Raw genomic sequence first — 20,177 nt, 5'->3', positions numbered from 1 at the left:
TGCATCAGGAAGAGTGTTGCCAGCAGGTCGAGGGAGGTGATCCTGCCCCTCTACTCAGCCCTGGTGAGGCCACATCTGGAGTACTGCGTCCAGTTCTGGGCTCCCCAGTACAAGAGGGATGTGGCACTACTGGAGAGAGTCCAGCGAAGGGCTACAAAGATGATTAGGGGACTGGAGCATCTCTCTTATGAGGAAAGGCTGAGAGAGCTGGGCCTGTTTAGCCTGGAGAAGACAAGGCTGAGAGGACATCTTATTAATGTGTACAAATATCTTAAGGGAAGGTGTCAAGAGGATGGGGCCAGACTCTTTTTCAGTGGTGCCCAGCGACAGGACATGAGGCAACAGGCACAAACCAAAACACAGGMAGTTCCATCTGAATATGAGGAAAAACTTCTTCCCTGTGAGGGTGACAGAGCACTGGAACAGGTTGCCCAGAGAGGTTGTGGAGTCTCCTTCTCTGGAGATATTCAAAACCCACCTGGACGTGATCCTGTGCAACGTGCTCTAGGTGACCCTGCTTGAGCAGGGGGGTTGGACTAGATGATCTCCAGAGGTCCCTTCCAACCTCAACCACTCTGCGATTCTGTCTAATTAGGAAATGATCCTTTAAGTTGCACGCTCATTAACACTCTCCTGTTCCTCTAAGTCTTGTGCTTTGAATTTGGGCTCAAATGGAAAATTCTCTTTGTTCACGAGCAACTTTGAACTCTCGATATATATATATATATWTTTTTTGGCTGCTGTCTTTTGCTTACTCTTCTCTCTCCTGTATCTTTAACCTTTCTGTCAGCCACAGAGCGGTTCTGACCAAATAGGAATTTGGTTATGAGGGCAATGCAGTTTCAAGAGATGTCCTGGAGCCTGCAGACACTGCCAGGCCAAGGGGTCTGAAAGCTCAAGTCTTCTATTTATCTGTAAGAATGACACAGGACAGTGGCACTGTGAGTTTCTGTATCTACTTCTGCCACTGCATTAAAGTCCTTGCCTTGGTGAACTTTGTGGATGGAAATGATAACTAGTTCTGCTTTCATGCCCAGTCAGTCATAGTGCCTGTGATCATGACAGGTTTCATATCAGCTGTTTCATTAGCTTTTGGACTGAGAAGACCAGCTTGTTTTACATATGGCCCTTAGGGTTTTAAAGATGACCTACACTAGACTGGATCAATAATGGTTTGCTCTCAGGTTCTGGACTCTTCCAAAATTTGTGTGCCAGAGCATCTCTGAATGAACGGGGACAGATATCCCTGTTCACCAAACTGACATCATTGGAAATCAGAGACAGCTGGAAAAAAGCCCTTTTCCCCTTAAGCCTAGATTTGAGGTGCAGCATTTATTGCAGGGGAGCACACGAGGAACTACAATATCACTTTCTGAGCTGGATTTGTGGTGTAAATGGTTCAGTCTGGATGCGTAAAGCACTGTGATGCAGCTGGTTTTCAAAGGCAGCTGAACCATGCTCTTAGAAATCCAGCTCCTTTTGGACTATCTCAGGATTAAAAATGGGGGGGCCTAAAACCACAAAGCATCCAGACTAATCTAAAGAAGTCCTGAGCCTGGTGGAGCACCTGAAGCTGGTGACCTGGCTGCAATCCTGCCTTGTTGAACTCAGTCTCTGGAGAGGCTGGGCTTGTGTTTAAGCCCATTCCTAGGCTTTCCTGAGGTGGCTGTATTTTTGGGGTGTATTTGGGAGTTTCGGCATCAGTGGCGTTCAAGTCCAGCTTTGGGGGAGGATCAGAGTTGTACCTAGCTGCTAACATGCATGTGCCAAAAAGTCGCTCATTTTCAAATTCAGGTGACGGGGTGTTGGGGTAGGAGAGCAGTGCATCCTTTAAGCTCCAGTGCTATGGGACAGCAAGGCTTAAAGCTCTGCTTTGAAAGTTGTGATTGTTACAATAACAGCGGCCCATTTGCAGTCACTGCAAAAGCCAGTTGGGAGACTCCTTTTGTAGCAGAGCTAGTTTACATTAGTGACATTTGGAAAAGATATCCATTGCAAATTGGATCTGTTGCATGGAGCTCTGTGTAAAATCACAGTCCACTTTTGGATGAGCAGAGAGCTTCTGATTGCCAGCCTTGTAACAAAAGTTGTGGTTTGGGATCGTTTCTATTGCACAAGATCACTTGTGCAATTTAAAATCAGTTGTGTTATTTAAACACAAAGGGCCCAACTCTGAAGCGGTTTATATTAATGTGACTGTAGATGTCAATGGGGTTGGCAGTGAAGGGTGAAGTTTTTTTTTTTTGAAGAGGTTATTTCCTTTAGTTTAAGTAGCATCTGAAGGGAGGAATAAAAACAGACATTCAAACAATAGATTATGAGTTGCTTAAAAATAAGCACCATAAAAAATGTTAAAGGCATTTAAAAAGAGATGCTTTTCCAAACCCTGATGATACTTAAATACACCTTTTCAAAATGGTGCCTTTGGTCACATCAGAGTCTGTAGTCATGCAAAGAAGCATTTGTATAATGTGTGGTAATGAATTCAGGTAGGCTGGAGCAGAAGTTACAGGCTGCATAAAACTTTATATATCCAAGTGGTGTTACAGTCATAGTTGGAAATTATGCAGCCAGTATTGTGTGTGTGGTGGCTTAAAAAAATGCCTTTTGCCTTCAAGTGTAGCTGCCCAACCTGAGAACATTCACACAAGGCACAAAGAGGAGGGAGTCCTGTAGTATACACCATGGGTGTTGTCAAGCAGTGTACTCAAAATTTGCACTATGGTAATGGGTTAAGTTTTCCTGCTGGCATATCTTCCTCCCCTTGCTTTTTAGAAAAGGCTCTGGACTCTTGTTAGACCCTGCAGATTTCAGTCTAGTGAACTAACAATATAAAATAGAGAGAATCTGCCCTATGACAGTAATAGGAAATTATTAGATCAGTTAGAGTTACGATTTTTTTTTTTTCTATTGAGATTTTTAGCTAAAGTGAGGCCTGGCAGGACTTGGTAGCAATGAATAATCTCCCCTTCTTGCTAACCTGGAGGAAGCCAGTGCCTTGCATGTAGTAGATGCATTACACTCAACATTACTCTGCACGCTGTGACCAGACACAGCTAAAATCGCTTGTTACATCCCACAGAAATCCCCAAATGGAATGAAAACCAAAAAAAAATTCACCAAACTTTTCCCAGGAGCCTTATTCAAATGATTGATTGTTTTTTCTTTTTCTGCCCACTCTGTTTCTCAGGGAAAACAGTGTGGAAATTAAGGATGGAAAATAAGAGGAATGCCCAACAGCAAGAAGAAAGGAAATTTGATTCAGGAAACGTAAAATAATTTTTTAAAATCAAAAACTCCTAGCAACAGTTAAAATGTCTCTCACAACAAGAAATGTTGTTCTGTGGTGAAAGCAAAGGTGTTTGGCTGAAAAAACAAAACGGAAGAGCAGTTGCCCTTTTGTGCCGTTCAGGCAGTGGACGCTGTGGTGGGCATGTGGCTGGCAGGCTGGGCTGGGTGTCCCTCTGCTTCTGCCCCCACGCTGCTGCTGCTGCACATTGGCCTGTGGCAGCTGCCAGCTCCTGCCGTGGGCTGTCACAGGGGGCTTGAACCCTGTCTGGGGGCACAGGGGAAAGCAGATGAGTGGCCACAGCCTCTCTGCAACTGTCCTGCCTAGAAATTACTCAAAGTAGTCTGGAAGTGCCCTGGCTTTCCCCTTTTGGCAAAATTTGTGTGAGGGTGGAGCAGGACCTGTTGGCTCCACTCCTTTCCTCTGTGCACTCACAGGTTTGATCTCAGCACCGTGGTTTATACCAAACACTAATTTCCTTTTCTTCTTCTGAAGTGTTTCCCAAGTGGTGCAAGAACCCAGCAATATTCATGCGCAGCCTCAGAGTTTGCATGGGTCTGAGATCAAGAGGAGTAAGTTTGCTAAAAGCGAGAAAAGGATAAACTGAAGAATGGCTTCATGCCTTCGTTTACCTCTTGCCCTAAACAGCGACGGTGAAATGCTTCTGACTGCCAGCTCCACTGGGTGCATGCTATGAAAGAAGGGCCATAGGATGTCCTCGTGTTTCCATAGGGCTGCCAGACCTGCCCGCTTGCAAATTGTGATCTTGTGAGGAACAACACAGGGAAATTGGCCTGTGCTGTTTGCAGCAGTAACTGCATTAACTGACAGGATCTGACATGCCCCCTGTTACAATGGGACTCGGACTGTGACTGTTCCCTCGCACTGGCTCACCCAATTCCCACACTCCAATTTCCCCAAGTTCTGTCCTTGTGCATAGTTTATACCAGAGCACAAAGGGTGCAAAACCTCTTGTTCTGCTTTGGTAGTGCTTTTCCCTCTCTATGCACATATATAAACAATGAAAAGAGGCACTGGTTAATGGCATAATAGGGCTGTGGTGAACAGTGTTTCTTGATTTGCTTCAGTGGGTAAAATTAAGTGCCTTATCTCATTCTAGCAACTTCAGGGCTGTCCAATGTACTATGTGCACTGTTAAAATATATTCTGGTTGCTGTATTGTTACGGCTTCCTTAAAGAGCAGGGTATTTCCAAGGATTGTCAACATACATACATACATTTTTCTATGGCACAAGGCAGCAGCAAAAGGATGAATTAATGATACCCACTGCCAGAGCTAAGTGCTACATAAGCTCTCTCTTAAAAAAAAAGAACACCTATGGTGCTGAATTGAACACTGATGCTGCCTTCCGCACTACCTTATTAAAATCAATGGCCTTCCAGGCACTGCAAGGCAAACTCATCCTGCTGATGTGAAAGGAAAGGGAATGACTTATGGGTGGAAGAAAATTAGGCTTCATAAGATTCAGTGGGAGAAAGATGGCTTTCTATTTCACCTAGCTGTTAGAGAACCCAGGCTATGCTCAGCCCTAGTCAGCCATCATCTACTTTATATGAGCTTATGCCACAAGCCTGACTGCCATTTAATGCAAGTTTTGAGCCACATTCTGCTCTCACTTTATCCAAGTGTAAGGCCCATAGAAATCCTTTAAAAGCATCATCAGACTTGATACATGGAAGTATTAAAAGTCTGGTAAAAATTTTGTTAAAAATCACTTTTAAAATCAGATTGAAAACACCCCCCCCACAATGGTGGCCATGGCTTTCACCTTGCGAAGCCATCTGAATAACATTAAGTAGAAGGACTTGCTGAAAGTCTGCTAGGGTGAATGGACCCTGCAAGTCTACACTGCATATGGTGCACTATAATTCACAGTGGCACTTTAGTTTAAAACAAATTACAGCCCATGGAGAAAGCGTGTAAGTGGTATCACAAGCAGTTAATGATTACAGATACTTTACAACTGGTAAATGTGGGGTAAACATAACATTTACAGGTTTGTTCAGTGCTGTCTTAACTCTGCTTTTGCTGAAGTCAAAGCAATGAGCATTGGCTGCGTTGGAAGTGAACTGAGGCTGATGCATTTGATAAATCCCTCCCTGAATGATTTTGAAATCTCTAGATTTTACTACTGCCTACATATCAGGAGCAAGGACAAGGTCCAAGGGGCACCTAATGGGACCTAGCTTTCACCAGCTACTGCTGCCAGTCTGGAAGGGGGGCTGGGAAGGAAGAGGATGAAGGAAGAGAGCTTGCTGAGGACTGATGGCAGGTAGCCAGGAGGAGGGGAAGGCTGGGGAGGGAACCAGGCACACCTCATCTCCCCAAAACTTCAACCTGAATTCTCTGTAATTGCTTTTCTGTGGGCTGTTTCCCTGATTCTGCCTTCACTTTTCCTTTGTTACAGGTTACGCACAGCTGCTGGAGCTTCCTCTTGAGTTTGACCTGTAAAGCTTATAGCGGTGTTTAGATATTTAGGTAAGGCAAGATCTGGGGAGACAGCTACTGTCTTTTATTAGATTAGCTCTAATAGAGGGAAGCAAAACAGACTATTTTTGTCACAGGAGGTCTGTCTTTAAAACTGTATGTCCTTCAAGCTATCCCTCTGAAGTCAATAACAGAATGCATAATATGTAAAGTTAAGCATCTTTATGAATGTCTGTGAGACTAAAAATTTAGGCTATGTGAGGCAGGGAGTATGTGTTTGCACAAGGCCACCACTGCTCATAACTGGTTACTAGACGCTAGCACCTTACAATTAATAAATCTTGAAGAAGAAATAAAATTACAGTGAACAGGGTCTGCCTGTGCTCATCTTGCACAGCTTGCTTTCTGGCCATGTCAGTCAGACTCCTGGATGCTCAAGTCCTGTGGGGATCTGGCATAGGAGAGGCATGCTCACTTACTTGGTTCTCTTTCAGAGTTATCTGTCCCTGCTCCTTGCATCCGATGAAAGTCCTGATACACCTGTAAATCTTTTCATCATGTTGCACTCTTTGAACAAAGTTAGCAGGAAAAAATCCAGTTCTGTCTTCAATTTTCCCCTGTGGAGAAAACGCATGGGCAGAAGAATGATGTTAACACTAGTAGCTTAAATACCAGTTCAGTACTGAAAAATAACTTTCCTTTACCTTTGAAAATAAGACAGATATAAAATAAGGAGCACAAACCTTCCACCAGTCTTCATTGGAGTCTTCCAGAAGAGTGATCATATCCCCTGGCCTGTAATTAATTGAAGAAAAATGGATTAAGATGACTTAATTGTTATGCTACATCACCATCCACATTTACATTCTAATAGGAAGACAATCCTCCCTTGGTCATTTTATCTGAGCATTCACTACAGGTAGACTTAATGAGGCAACAAGGACTTAAATCATACACAGTGATGTAGAAAGAGACTCTCTGTATATCAGCTGAAAATTAGCCAAGTTTTGCTCTCAGCTCTCAGTTACATAGATATAAAAGTTACTGAAGTCAAGGTGTTTGATTGCAAGCTTTCTCCCTTTGGGATTAATCAGGTATTGATACTAAGGCCTCTGTTGGTATTCCCCAAGTCTTGAATTTTTGCTTTATCCTGGTGCATTTTTTTACTAGTTCAAGTTAAAATTCAAACTAGGAATAAAATCTGTGATGCTGAACTGATAAATAATACTTGTGAATTTGTCCATGTGTGTTTTTGTCATTGTCTCCTATTTGGAGCAGGATGTAAGGCACTGTACCAACTGTGGCTAGCTCAGAGCACGCAGTCTGGGTAGACGTGCCCACAGTGTGGCCCAACAGGTTTCCCTTTCTGCCAGTCACATGTTCACTGCTACTCACTAATATTCCACATTTTATTCCCACTTCATCGAACCTCTGTCACTGAAACCTGGTTTCTGATCTTAGATTGTATGCTCAATCTTTTGCTTTCATTTAGGGCTAGATCCTTATTGTAAGACAACATCTCCTGTGAACTGGAATTTTTGCTTCCTGTTTAATAAGAAACTGTTTAAAATACAGTCCTTATTTGTTACAGGCATTATTCTGTTACTTGAAGACATTTCGTATTGTTGGGACACACCGCTTTATCATCTGTGTTTTCAAGCTGTGATTGCAGAAGGAAGGCAGCAGGAAAATAGTTTTATTTAACTGACAAAGGCAGTTAGTCAGCAGGGATATAATTCTGCTCAGGAATGTCTTTTTGATTTGAATGGGACATATTTACCTTTATAATGCGTGGTGCAGGGTTGTAATTGCTAAGTATCAGCATCCAGCTGACTAGCTCCAAAGTAGAGGTAGGAGAATAATTTGGCTGGGAATGCTAATAGCTAAACATGCTGAGCTGATTTTGTACAGGTAGTTGAGCAGTTATGTGACCTCCTTCCCCCTATTGGTGGCAATTTGTCAAGATTATTATGTAATTGTAATAAACCTGTGTTGTAGAAAGTATGTGACAGCCCATTTCCAAATGGATTCATCTAAGAAAGTTCTGTCTACTTGATTCAACATATTTTTGTGGATAAGAGGCATCTCTTTGATTTTATTAAAATTAATGGTGGATCCCCATTTACTCAGTTTTCCTTGCATATGATGTGGGACTCAGTTTACAGTTGTGGTGGCAGCACAAGAGCTTCCAAACACATCTGGAGTGTATGACAAACTTCAGAGTCTGACCTAGTGGCCCTGGCAGAGCACATGCAGAAGATATGAACCTGTCCAGGATGCAGCTGGAGGTGGCGGCAGTAGGGACCTCTTTGCTTCAGTTGCCCAACAGTTGTCATTGCTGCCGAAGAGTGGAGAAACAAGCACTCATTTTTTTCTCTGATTTGCGGGATCTGAACCTGACTTTTCCACCTTGTGATGAGTTTTTGAAACATTTTACCTATTGCGCCCTTGACAAAAAGTTGGTCACCTGCTTTATATCTATGTGTCTATGAGAAGTTCTTTGTATCTATCACTAGCCACCGTTATAAAAAATGTCTAGAAAAATGTCAGAATGAAAAAAAAAAAACCCACCCACCATAAAACATTCATATACAGCTATACGATTCTTGGTTTGCATGGGTCAAATCAACTAATAAAAATGTTGGCATTTTACCTCATCTCCAAGTCTTCAGTTTCTTGTGGTACAAATTTGTACAAGGCAACATAGGTGTTCATTTGTAAAGCGTTTTTATAAAATGGCCCCTTTAAGAAAAAAGATAAAGAGAAAATGTAAATATCTGTCCTGAACAGTGTTAGGAATGAGATGTAACATATGGTACCATATCTGGAGCTTACTGAAATGTGGGAAACACAGGAATTTTGTTCATTTTGTTACAGGCATAGGGACCAGGGCCCGATCTTCGCAGAAATGAGCTGGAATCTCATTGCTTTCACACCTTGGAAGACTGCAGCCCAGATACACTATGAGTCACTAAGGTAGTAAATGTCTTCATTTAGAAATAAGATTCTTTGAACCCCAAGATCAAACTTCAGTCTTCCAAAGACATAAAGAAATCTGCACAAGCTTGGTCTTTTGGGTGAGATCTTAAAAATGAATCTGCCTTTTGATCTCTGTTAATGTCTGCATGGTATGAGCCCTGTATTACTGGCATTATATAATATGTCTATTACAGTTGTCATTGTGGATGAGATATAGCTATACAGCTGTATCTATTCCAAAGAACAGAGAGGGAAAAGTGCACTTTCTTAAACTCAAGGCTGTTTGCATTGTGCCTTCTACAGAGATGACTGGTTACTCTCTCTCCTCCCCTTCTACCTAATATTCACTCACACAGGGACCTCTGGAAATCTGTAGCTGAAAAAGTATCTAAAACAAACCACAGATAATTTTCCACATTATGTCAGATCTGTAGTATTTCTGTTACTGCAGTTCTATTGGAATGACATGGCCTCCCCGCTGGATCTTTTGTGTTCACAGTGTCAATTTGTAATAAACAGATGAAAGAACATAAAAGTGACCATAATGGGTCTGGATCAACGGCTCAGAGAGCCATTGAATCCTGTATACTGTTTTCAGCCATTGCCAGTGGCCTAGAAATAGTATAAGAACATGGTAGTCAGGTATTGATCCTTCCCCAGAAGAGTTTCACAGGACTCCTACAACAATTTCACAGCTCAGGGACCTTTGCTGTATATAAAAACAAGCCTTTGATATGCCTCCCCATTCCCATTGCATTCTCACTAAGATTTTGCCCATACCAGGGAATGTATACTTTTTGGTTCTTCTCCAAAGTGTTCTGTGCCGTTTTCGGAGTATGTAAACACTGAAATAAAGCAGATAGATACATGACATTTTAGGAGTAGTTTCACCTCAGCAGGATCACCTGCATTTTGTTAATCTCTTCCCTTTCCCCTTTACTTTCTTTCCATCACTTGTTGTGCTCTTCTCTGAATCCTATTATACTCCAAACAAAAGCAGCTATCCCAGTGAACTTGGCATGTGGCACTAGACAGTCCCTGTCCTGAAGAATAAAATAAACTGTTTTGGTCAGATGAAAATCCATAGATGAAATGACCAAGGTTGCGCAGCACTGGGAATAGAAGCTAGGTGCCCCATTTGCATTGCTATTGAAAGTCTATCAGTCTTTTTCCATACTAAATGCTGTATTTTCCTATTTAGGATCTGCAGGATTTCTGTTTAAAAGCAACTGCGAAACTTGGTAAACATACATGAGCAACATGGATGGAAGTTTGTCCCCCAACCCCCTTCTTCCCCCTCTTTGACCCTCTGTCTCTAATTTTTTGGTAGTCTACTTTGCCCTCTCCAGTAACCTCTGCCTTGGATCATCCCAGATCCGTTCCAGCTACTGCACTGAATACCCTACCTCCACCTCTGCTTTTATAAGGGGTACCTGAAATGTGGCTCACTGAGGACTTCTTTTCAACATTTAATGCTTTTAAATGGGAATGGGATATCTAAGACATGGGCTTGTATGTGTGAAAATTTGGTACTAATTTACTAAATCAGAAACTCCACTGACTGCTTGGGGAATAAGACAGCAGCCACATTGGAGCATGTTATCAGCATCTAACAGTGTCTGCTGTCTAACCAGTTACACTCTCCTAATTGCTTCATGCACTGACTGGTGCTTGTCCTCAGTTTCTCCCCAGAAACCCACGATGGCTTTACTACATTGACTGAATTCCCCCTTCACTTTTTCTAAGAATTGCTTGGTGTTTCCTGCTTCTGGATAAAGTCTCAATATGATTTTAATAGCTGGAGCGTTTGAGCAGCTAGAGCTATCAGTGTCTTTTCTCACTATTTACCTCTGCAGTTGTTTTGGACAGAAGCTGGATTTTGTGGTCTCTAGTAACAATTTGGAAATCTCCAAAGCACTAATAAGAAGCTGACTGATTGTTTGAGTGTATTTTCCTTTTGCTTTTCTGTGATATAGTTTCATATATTCAGGGGAAAAAAAAGGGGTAAGGGAACCACCAAACTACTGAATTTCCCTCCACCTCTGCTCTTTCATTTTTACTTGCTCACCTGTCTTCCGTGAACACATATTACTGTGGTTATTTTATATTGCAAATGACAGCCAGGCAAATAGTCTTTGAAGTTTTCCTAGTTAGATAGTAAGGCTCTTTGACAGTAGAGAGATTTGTACTTAGATGTTGAAAAATGTACTGCTCTTGTTGTAAAAGAGGGAAGATTTTGCCATTTTAGGCAGCCAGAGCATGCACAGGGAAGAGAAGGGTACGGCACGAAGTAACACACATCCATGAGCACACACAAGCACATAGGCTCCACTAAAATGTAAGACAATTTTGTAGTTGTAAAGTTCAAAGAGCTCTGAATACAAATACATCATGTGATCTGACACCTGCTGAATTAAACCAGAAAATGCCCCAGGCTGTGTCTAGGTGATTTGCCTGTGGCTGACCTGGGACCTCACTGTGCTCTTCGCCAGGTCCCACTGTGGGATGAATCTGGCCCTGCAAATGCTGGTGAGCGCCAGAGGGGGAAGCCTTAAGAAAAAAAAACGGTTTCCAGGACAGGGGCGTATATGTGTCTTGCATCCGTATAAAGGGATGTAAAATGCTGCCGGTCCAATCTGGCAGTGCTCAAGTTCAGCTCAAAGCACCATGCATGGCTTCTTGGGTATAGGAAAGGAGATAGAGAGGCTAACCAAAAAAGCCCTGGTGAATGATGCGCTTGGTAACCATGAGTGTTTTGGGCATGCAGAAAGTTATTTACCATAAGTGGAAGGAAACGTTTCGCTAGGGCAGCACATTTGGAGTAATTTCTACTTGGGGACAGAAACACAAATCTGTATGCAGAGAACTGCTCACTAAACTGGGCTTTGCCAGGAGGGTATTCCACATTTGACTCAAGGTGGCAAATGCTCAAATCCCTGTTGAAAACAGGCTCATACATGCCATTTAGAGTACATTTTGACCTGCAGGACTTCTGTTACTGACAGCAATTTGCACCAGTGGAGAAGTATAACTGGCTTAGAGGAGGCTGAGAGGCTGGAAATTAGGCAAGCCATCTTAGAGTTGTAAACTAAGCAGCTTTGCTACAGTATGTATGCCAGTGCCTGAAAGAAAGTACCTTCCCTTGAAATTGTTGTCATATATCTATAGGTGTAATTACGCTGCCACACATGTGCTGAGTCCTTCCAGCCTTCTGCATGCCATGTCTTTTTTGCTGTTTCCCTTTAAACAGACTCAAGTATGCATTTTCCTAAAATCTTATTTGAAGGAGTCAGTTTTGTTATAGAAAAAAAATAAAAAAGAGCTAGAATGGACCTGATTCATCAAGGTATTAGTGTGGCACTGCCTGCCAAAGAAGCAGTGGAAAACCGAAGAAAAAGGAGTGGTGAATCACCTTGTAACAACATTTTGAATTTGTTAAATTTTTAATCTCTGTTTAGCTCATGGTTTCTGAATATTACCAGGAGATGCATGAATCTGAAGGCCATAGAGCTATGTAGTTCATGTCTCCACACAACAGAAATCCATCTATTTTCATATTTGTTTGCCCTAGAAGCAGCAGGAAAAAAAAATGTGGAAATTTTGACAGCCTGAAAAGGGTTTTACCATTTCCATGGCTTATGCAAACAGTATGGGCAGTTTATTAAAAATCTACCAAGGGGAAATTTTTGGAGCAGCTGATGCATAATTTATACCCCAAGCCTCTGAAGGATGGATTGTAAAAAAGCCAGTGCTGATGAAAGGAATTGTTAATGTGCCGTGCAAGTTATTTGGAGGTTTGACACATGCTGAGTTTTTAAACTAATCTCTTTGAGTAAGTTCCTTGAATGCCTTTCAGCACATTCAGTGAATGAAGACCTCACAGAAAAAAAAGTTTCTTTGGGGTTCAGAAATGAAATTGTTCAACGACAATGAGAAAAAGTTTTCTGAAAACTCAAACATGGACAAATTAATCTCAGGTGGGCAGGATTGTACAATGTGAAGCAGACTGAAGTCTCCGCCTTTTAATCAGGTCAGGTCAACTCACACTTTCAAAATGGAAAAGCTAAATATATTGTCAGGAGAAGGCAGATAACACAGATGGGTTGTTCACAAGATGGAAAGGAGAAAATGACTGAACTGAGGTGAGAAGAAGTGATAGGGCCAGGAGGAAAGGGAGCGCATAAGAAGGAGGTGGCATAAAATGGGAATGGACAACTGCAGCATATATCCCAGCTGAGATCCAGCAAATCAGCCTCCACATGCTGTTCGAGAAGGCACTGAGATGGTTTGGGCCTGAAGCTTGGGTGAGTGCTCCAGACTTCTTTTGTGCTTATTGCTTCCCTCACCATGACTGAATTTGACACCAGGGTCATCAATACTATCCCTCAGTGGTTAAGATTTCATCACTTAGCTCTGGTCTTGAAATCCCATCATACCAATGCCATAAAAACATTACTGCAAAGCAGACAAAGGAACTGGGCTATTAATATTACTGTGGCACATATTATAGCTGTACTGAGAGGCTGCAATTATGATCAAGATTCATTGTGCTGGATATTTTGTAGCCAAATGGTTATCATATGAATCAGTCCCTGTCCCAAAGAAATTATGGCATATAAACACAAGTAGACAAGTCAGACATATGGCAAGAGAAAGGAAGTATTATTTTTGTTTCACTTCACCAATGTGAAACTGAAGCATGTTGAGTGATTAGTCTGAAGTCATGCTTATGAAGCAGAATTGCTACAGAACAGACCTGAACCCTTGTCCAGCGTCAGGCCTGGACACAACAAATTAAGAAAACCAGTGGCTTGGATCTCATCTGAATGGCAAAGAGCGTTCCCCAGGTTCTTACACCAACTGCTTGTCCCAAACTCCCCCTGCCTTCCACAATAAAAATACTGCTAAAACATGGTTGTGCCAGAAAAAAGTCTGAAATAGATTGTACTCGTGCCTAGCATAAAGCCAATACATCTGAAGGTGCTAGCCTGGCCTGGAGGCACTCACCACTGTTGCTCCGTTTCCTGTTGGTGTCAAGGGTGCCTCCAGAGCTATCAGCTTCTTCAGGAACTTCTGCCAGGTCAGAAGTCTGTAGGGACAGAAAGAGAAAATAACATGGGATAAGCCAGAAAGCGATGAAATGAATAAAACTACACAAGAGTCTTTAGGGGAATGTAGCATTTAGGTGCTTTCAGAGCAGAGCCGCGAGCAGTGAGACCCCAGAAAGACCTCCAGACCAAGTTCCCAGTCCAGAGTGCAAAAGATCTCAGCAAAAAGTGAAGTGAAAGTTAAGGAAAAAGAGGATTACACTAAATAATGTGGTCATCTGTACAAAATAGAAGGGTCTTGGGGAATGTATAGTTGCTGCAGGTGTACTAGATAGCTGTCTAATGAGTTCACTGACCATTAGTTGAAACCATTGACTATTATTTTATTAACCCTGAATAAATTATTCAGTAAAATAACTCTAATATGTGTGTGAATTTAATTCCTTTAACATGCCGTGAAAAAAGGAGCTAGAGTGTGAAGGAGCTGGTGAAGTCAGTCTTGAAATATCTGCCCTCAATTTCTTTTTAAATAGTCGTCTGTCTGGTATAGTTAGACAAATGAAACTCAAATAATTTTTTTATGATTACTATTATTTCTTATTTGTACCATATTAATGCCAATCATGATTAGGGATCCATTGTTTTAGAGGTCTAGGAAAACACGGGATGACATAATCCCAAGCCTCAGAAGTATACTCTGCATACAGCACCGGATTCCTCTGTCGGGTAGTTGGCTTCTCCATGTATAGCCTGACAGGAACAAGGAGCTACTGCAAACAAGCCTGTCCGAACCTGACCTTAATGAGCTTCAATTTCTGAACTCTTCACCCAGGACTTTTTTGGGTGAAACATCTTCCAGAACCATAAAAAAATTCTTTAAACTCAAGAGTCAGATGATCTTCACAGTCTGAAAAACTGTACAAAGTCCTTGTATATGTCTAAGCTTTATTTATTTCTTTTTAACAAGATTTTAAGACACACTAAAGTATTTAACTTAATTATTCCATGACACCCTAGAATTATACTGTACCCACAGCTCTACTCACTGCTTTGCAGCTCTTTGCCTGCATTATGGGAAGAAAAGCCAAATCAGGAACATTCACCATCTTTGTTCAGGGAGCACAAAATCTGGATTGCTTCACAGTTTTCTATGCATTTTTTTCCTTTTACTAGTGTTGATAACAAAGTTTTTTTTTTATAAAGCACTTTTTGAAAATTAAATATCTTTCCTGACAAACTTATTTCCCCCATCTAGTACTTTTCTAGAATACTGATGGACTAAGAGGTTGGCAGTAGATTTATGCCACAGAAATCCTGTGATTATTTTGTTTCCTTTGTTATTATCAGAGCCTTCTATTTTATTGCTCTGTTATGTTTTGTTTTTAGAGTAAGCCTTCTGGACCAGGTCATGCTTGTCTTGCATCTTGCATAAATGGGTCGTTCCTGTATGAGAAGGCACTGCAATAAAAATGCTAAGAAGGAGACAGGGCAAAGCAGACCTTGGGATTCCTAGCTGATGGGTGGTAGGAAAAGAAAAGACTGGCTTTGTTGAAATAGTAGGTCATAGCTATTTTTCAGCTATTTGCTGTGGCATGATCCTCAGTCTCCATAAACTAGCTGCATAATTGCTGATTAGCTTTGTACTTTGTCGTGTATTATTGCCTAAGGAAATGCAATGACCATCTCTTCAGCATATGCCTGATCCAAAACCACCTGAAGAAATCTCAGTTACCTTTAATAACTTTTCTGTCAGGAGCTGTATGACAAATAGTCTAACAGAATGACAGACTTACAAAACTATGAGCTGATCCATCAAACACTAACAAGAACTGGTATCACATTTACATCACCTCAGGTGACTTTCTGTATAAATGTGGGTTGCAGAAGCACATTTCAATGGAAGCAATAGCTAGTAAATCTGGAGCATATGGCCTCTTTCTTGTATGGGAGAGGCAGCATCTAGGCTGAAAATCACAGTGGGTGCATCCACACTGCTCAGTCATGTTAAAAATACCTCAGCTGGTTCAGAGCAAGATGGTATCTCTCTACGGTGCACAGACACAAGTTGCAAACCCAGAAGCTGCATGGCTGTAGGTGCAGAGCATGGCTCCTGAGCTAACTGCCTTTGCTTTTAATCAGCCTGGCATCACATGCAACTGAAGCAGCTACACTGCTCCCACCCAGAGCTAGCTCTTCGACAGCTCAGGCACCACCTGAGAGGTGCGGTAGGATCCTAGATGTCACCGTGTCACTGGTGTCCCTGGTTTGGTCCCAAAGGCAGATCCCAGAAGCACTCTCTGTCTCCCTGGGCTGGGGCATGGCCCAGCCAAAGAGATGTGGTGCTGCTCTGTGTCAGCTCCCTGTTCCAGCCACCAGTCAGTTCCTGCTCCTGTGTCACACATCATGATTGTGAAGCTCCATGGCCCCATCATTTGGATCAGGGTTGTGTCTTCCCCTGTTTTTTATCCTTGTCTCAATGCACAGGCTTGCACTGGCAGAAGTTATATTTTCACATATCTGTTTATTCAGTCCTCTAATGTTTTCTATTTTCCATACACTGACAAGTGTTACACTCTCTCTCAGTCTGCGTACCCTGGAGAAATTCCCATAATGAAACGTCATTCCTTATTCTACACCCACATCCCACCTAGTTATGACCAGCTCTCTAAGGCAAGCTGACACAGCATTCGTGATTTCTATGCCTGAATAGTCATTCATAATTCAACATAATGCTTTATTGATTTAGAAAGCAATAATTACATTTGTAGAACTTCTGTTTCAAAGTAAATTAAATAATTGAAAGAACAAACTAACTGTAATCACTATGTGACAGGTGCTAGAGTCACTTTGGGTTTTAAAAAAAGAATGAAAATTACCAAGTTCCTTTTAAGGCAAAAAATAAGGCTGGATGAAGGACATGTCCTGTAATAACTCCCTTGCAGATTTCACTTGGTCCTTGTTTGAATTTGTATGTCCTCTGTTCCATCTGAGACAAATTAACATCTGTTTAGAGACCACCTGTACCATCTGAGGCTATACTTCAGCCATGTGAGAGAATATACGTTTTAAGTCCCAGTGAAACTTTGTAGTGAACATCATAGATAGATTTTAGCCCAAGTTTAAATTAAACATATGAGTATTCGCTCTGAGGCCTGGAAATGAAGCCTTATAGCATCTCTGTGCCTGGGGTGAATTTCATTCTGAAACAAGTAGTGGAGCAGGAACTGCCACTCAGAGAGACTATCAAACAACCTGGGTCTGATTTTTCAGAAGTGACAATCAGCCTTTGTTTCCAGTGGATTCAGTCCTGATTTTATTTGTTTGAAGGATGTCTTGGAAAAACAAAGAGGCTCAAACATCGGTTTAGGTGCCTGTTTATGCGAGTGAGAGGGTATGAGATGTTCTTTCAATCCTGTGAATGAGCTGCTGACAGCATGGTTCCAATAGCATTGAAATACTGATTTCCTTCTTACACAAACAGTTAAGCTGCTTTGTTGAACTATGTATGGATTTAGCACAGGCAGATTTAAAGGATACTATCTCTTCTCTTATACTCCTCCTTCATCTCCTGCCATGGTCCTGAAGAGAGTGACTTTCATGACAGAAGACAGTGAATGACAGGGACTGATGCGAAGGTGAGGATGCATCAAGCTGAGCACAAAAACCTCCGTGTTGGGGGTTTGAGGTGAGGAGTCCACATCTGCAGTGTGTCCCTCACAAGCCTACGCTGGGCAGGGATGGAGGTATGAGTCCATTGCCCTGTTGCGGTAGCAAAAACTTCATTTTGGTTGGGCTTGTATGGTGGAGATTGTACCTGTAGATCGAGGCTCTGAGGACTCCAACCCATCCTTAATGCTAGTGCGTAGGGTTAAATGTCCACTGTTAACAGCAGGATGTGTCCACTCTGGCTGCAAGGCTTTTTGTTCAGAACAAAAGGTATAAGTGTTGCTTTCGAATTAGATGTTTTACAGCTAAGTATCTGTGTTCCACTTTTACACAGATATTTAATATCAAGAATAACACTTAATTTTCAAATCCAATAAAAGAAGATTATTCAACTACTTACTCTGAATTTTTCTCTTTTTCTCAAGAGATACTTAAAACCCGAGCTTGCAAAAATAAAGTGTTTGCTGGTCCCATTTTGTGAGCTGAGAATGAGATATTTCTTTTTGTTTAAGAGCTTGAAATACAAATTTTGTGAACTTTGATATGAACTCCTGTGAATGGATATGTGTTGCTCCTCCACAAAAAAAAAAGGAAGGAAGACACGGGATACTTACAGAGTTCCTGTTGGGAGAATCAGACCCACTTCCAGAGCTGCTCTTCTTGGTCTTCTGGGCTAAGGAAGTCCCAAAGCGGAGAGTTTCATAGACAGGGTCAACCTTATTGCCACAGGCTGCAACAAAAGGAGCAAAACATACATCAATATGTTGAAAACATTCCCTGCTATGTTCCTGCTCCACTTGGAGAAACATGCCTTGAGCAACTCTTTGGGATGTATGTTGAGAAATATAAGTTGAGAGGTTATCCTGAGAAAACGCACTTGATAAACTTACAGGAAATGGCTTTTGCTAGTGACTTTTTGCTGTCTCTCTGCTCCCATAAAAGTCATCCTTCCCTCATACAGGCTCTTCAGGTCTCTGCCCTTGCGTCATCTCTCCTCATCTGCAATCCTCCTTCCCTAATCACCGCTGATGGTGCCTACACCGACTTTAATTTGTGTTTACTGCCTGTTCCTACCATTTACCTCTTGGATCACTCTCAACACTGGATGCTTGGAGGGAAATACCTGCATTGTGCCTGGGCTCCGCTGTGGGGTGGGTGGGCCATCACCTTTATGCCATCTACCTTCTCAGTGCTGTTACTTGGCTAATTCTGGGTAAACAGGATGGCCTGGATCTTCCTAGAGAGACACCAACATCACTACTGTTGGGATATGTGGGATGTGGAGGCAGGTGTGAGAAAATACGTGTTTTGGGGAATGTGCTCCAGATTGCTCAACTCAGTCTAGGTGTAGCCAGAAAAGCCTCCACCCCCACTGATGTATTCATTTCTCCCTCTCACTGCCTTCTTAGCTGGCCCTGAAGTCATCTGCCATTACAGTTAAATGGGCATCTTCAACTGGCATGAATAGATCTCTTATATGTACTCTTATATGTACTGCATTATTAGACCTCAACTTCCTCTGGGGTACAGATAGTAGCCCCTTAGAATATAGTAAATTTGTAGCACTGTAAAAAAAGAGGGAAATTTTGGCCAAATTACTGAGAAAATACATTTTGAATCCTGAGCAGAGCAAAACACACTTCATTTTCAGCCAGAGTCTGCTCAAAACATTTTGATTTCTTATGATGAAAAGGACAGATGTTTTTCAGAAACAGAATCTTAGATGAATCCCATATAATTGACTTTTTTTTTCCAATTTCAGAAAATAACTGAGTAAATGTTCACAGACATGTCATTTTAAATTGACTGTTTAGTTTTGGCTTTCATTTTTTTGCACTGTCAGGCTTGCCTGGTCAGATTGCTTTCAGGGAAGAATATTTTCCAAAAAGAACTCAACTTTTCCATTTCAAAATTCTTCTTTTCAGGAATTTGGTAAAGCAGTGAAAAATCTGCTCTTTTAAATACTTGAACAATGTGTAGAAATGCTGAATAGGGAAATGAAAAAGGAAAGTGAGAAGTGTGGGTGAAAAAGGATAGGAAGCTAGCAAAGTCCCTCAAGGGACCTCAGACCAATGGCCTGAATAGTCTCCTGATGTTTTAATATCCCTATCTCTCATCTGGTTCTTCCCAGCTCAGACCTTTACCTCAATATGCCACTGTTTACTCCATTTTTAACTCCTACCTTGAGCTCAGCTCATTATTATTATAAGCATAGGGATTGCTAACAGGTTATTTGCACGGGGCTTTGAATGAGATGCATGATAAACACACCCGCTCCTCTTCCAGCTTTGTATCTTTGGAATGGTCCTTTTCTGGGCTGGCAGAAGGACATCCAGTCACCGAAAGGAGCTGGAAGGCTGCTGCGGGCAAATGCCACGGCGGGGAGTCTGCCGCTGCTGTTGCATAGCACTGCCAAAGGGAGACTGAACGGAAAAGCAACCAAAACCTACCAATAGGCATCACTTCTTTGATGCAGCCAAACTGTTCGTGAATGAGTAGTGGCGAGCTGTAGTACCGTCGAAATCCCTTCGGCTGGAGGGAGAGAAAGCGGAAACATGTGAAGTGCGGCGCTGCCATCATTGAGCCACAGAAATAACCTCAGCTCTTCGGCTCATGGCAGAACAGAAGCTATTTCTTGCGGTAAAGCATGGCGAGACTGGTAATTTACCTCCTGTTTTTGAGTCACTGCGGGGTGTGGAGAGCAGGGATTCATCTGTTTTTTCTGCTGGAAAAAACTAATTTCCTA

General features: G+C 42.0%; 1 protein-coding gene across 2 annotated transcripts in view; it reads right to left on the bottom strand.

The window, feature by feature from the left end:
- STAC (SH3 and cysteine rich domain) overlaps positions 1-20,177 on the bottom strand; it is a 73,797-nt gene that overhangs the window by 7,190 nt on the left and 46,430 nt on the right. Inside the window, exons 4-10 of one of the 2 annotated variants that reach the window (XM_026081052.1) lie at positions 19,882-19,963; positions 18,046-18,161; positions 13,725-13,806; positions 9,498-9,562; positions 8,392-8,480; positions 6,482-6,533; positions 6,218-6,355 (exon numbers count right to left, since the gene is read on the bottom strand). In XM_026081052.1, the coding sequence (XP_025936837.1) occupies positions 6,218-6,355; positions 6,482-6,533; positions 8,392-8,480; positions 9,498-9,562; positions 13,725-13,806; positions 18,046-18,161; positions 19,882-19,963 (624 nt within the window). The remainder of the gene's footprint in view (positions 1-6,217; positions 6,356-6,481; positions 6,534-8,391; positions 8,481-9,497; positions 9,563-13,724; positions 13,807-18,045; positions 18,162-19,881; positions 19,964-20,177) is intronic. The other variant, XM_026081053.1, reaches the window with a different exon arrangement.

The sequence above is a fragment of the Apteryx rowi genome, unplaced genomic scaffold, assembly GCF_003343035.1.
Source record: "Apteryx rowi isolate R43461 unplaced genomic scaffold, aptRow1 scaffold_536, whole genome shotgun sequence".
NCBI classification, from domain to species: Eukaryota; Metazoa; Chordata; class Aves; order Apterygiformes; family Apterygidae; genus Apteryx; species Apteryx rowi.
Note: the sequence above shows the minus strand (reverse complement) of the source record. Positions and strands in the feature narration are given on the sequence as shown.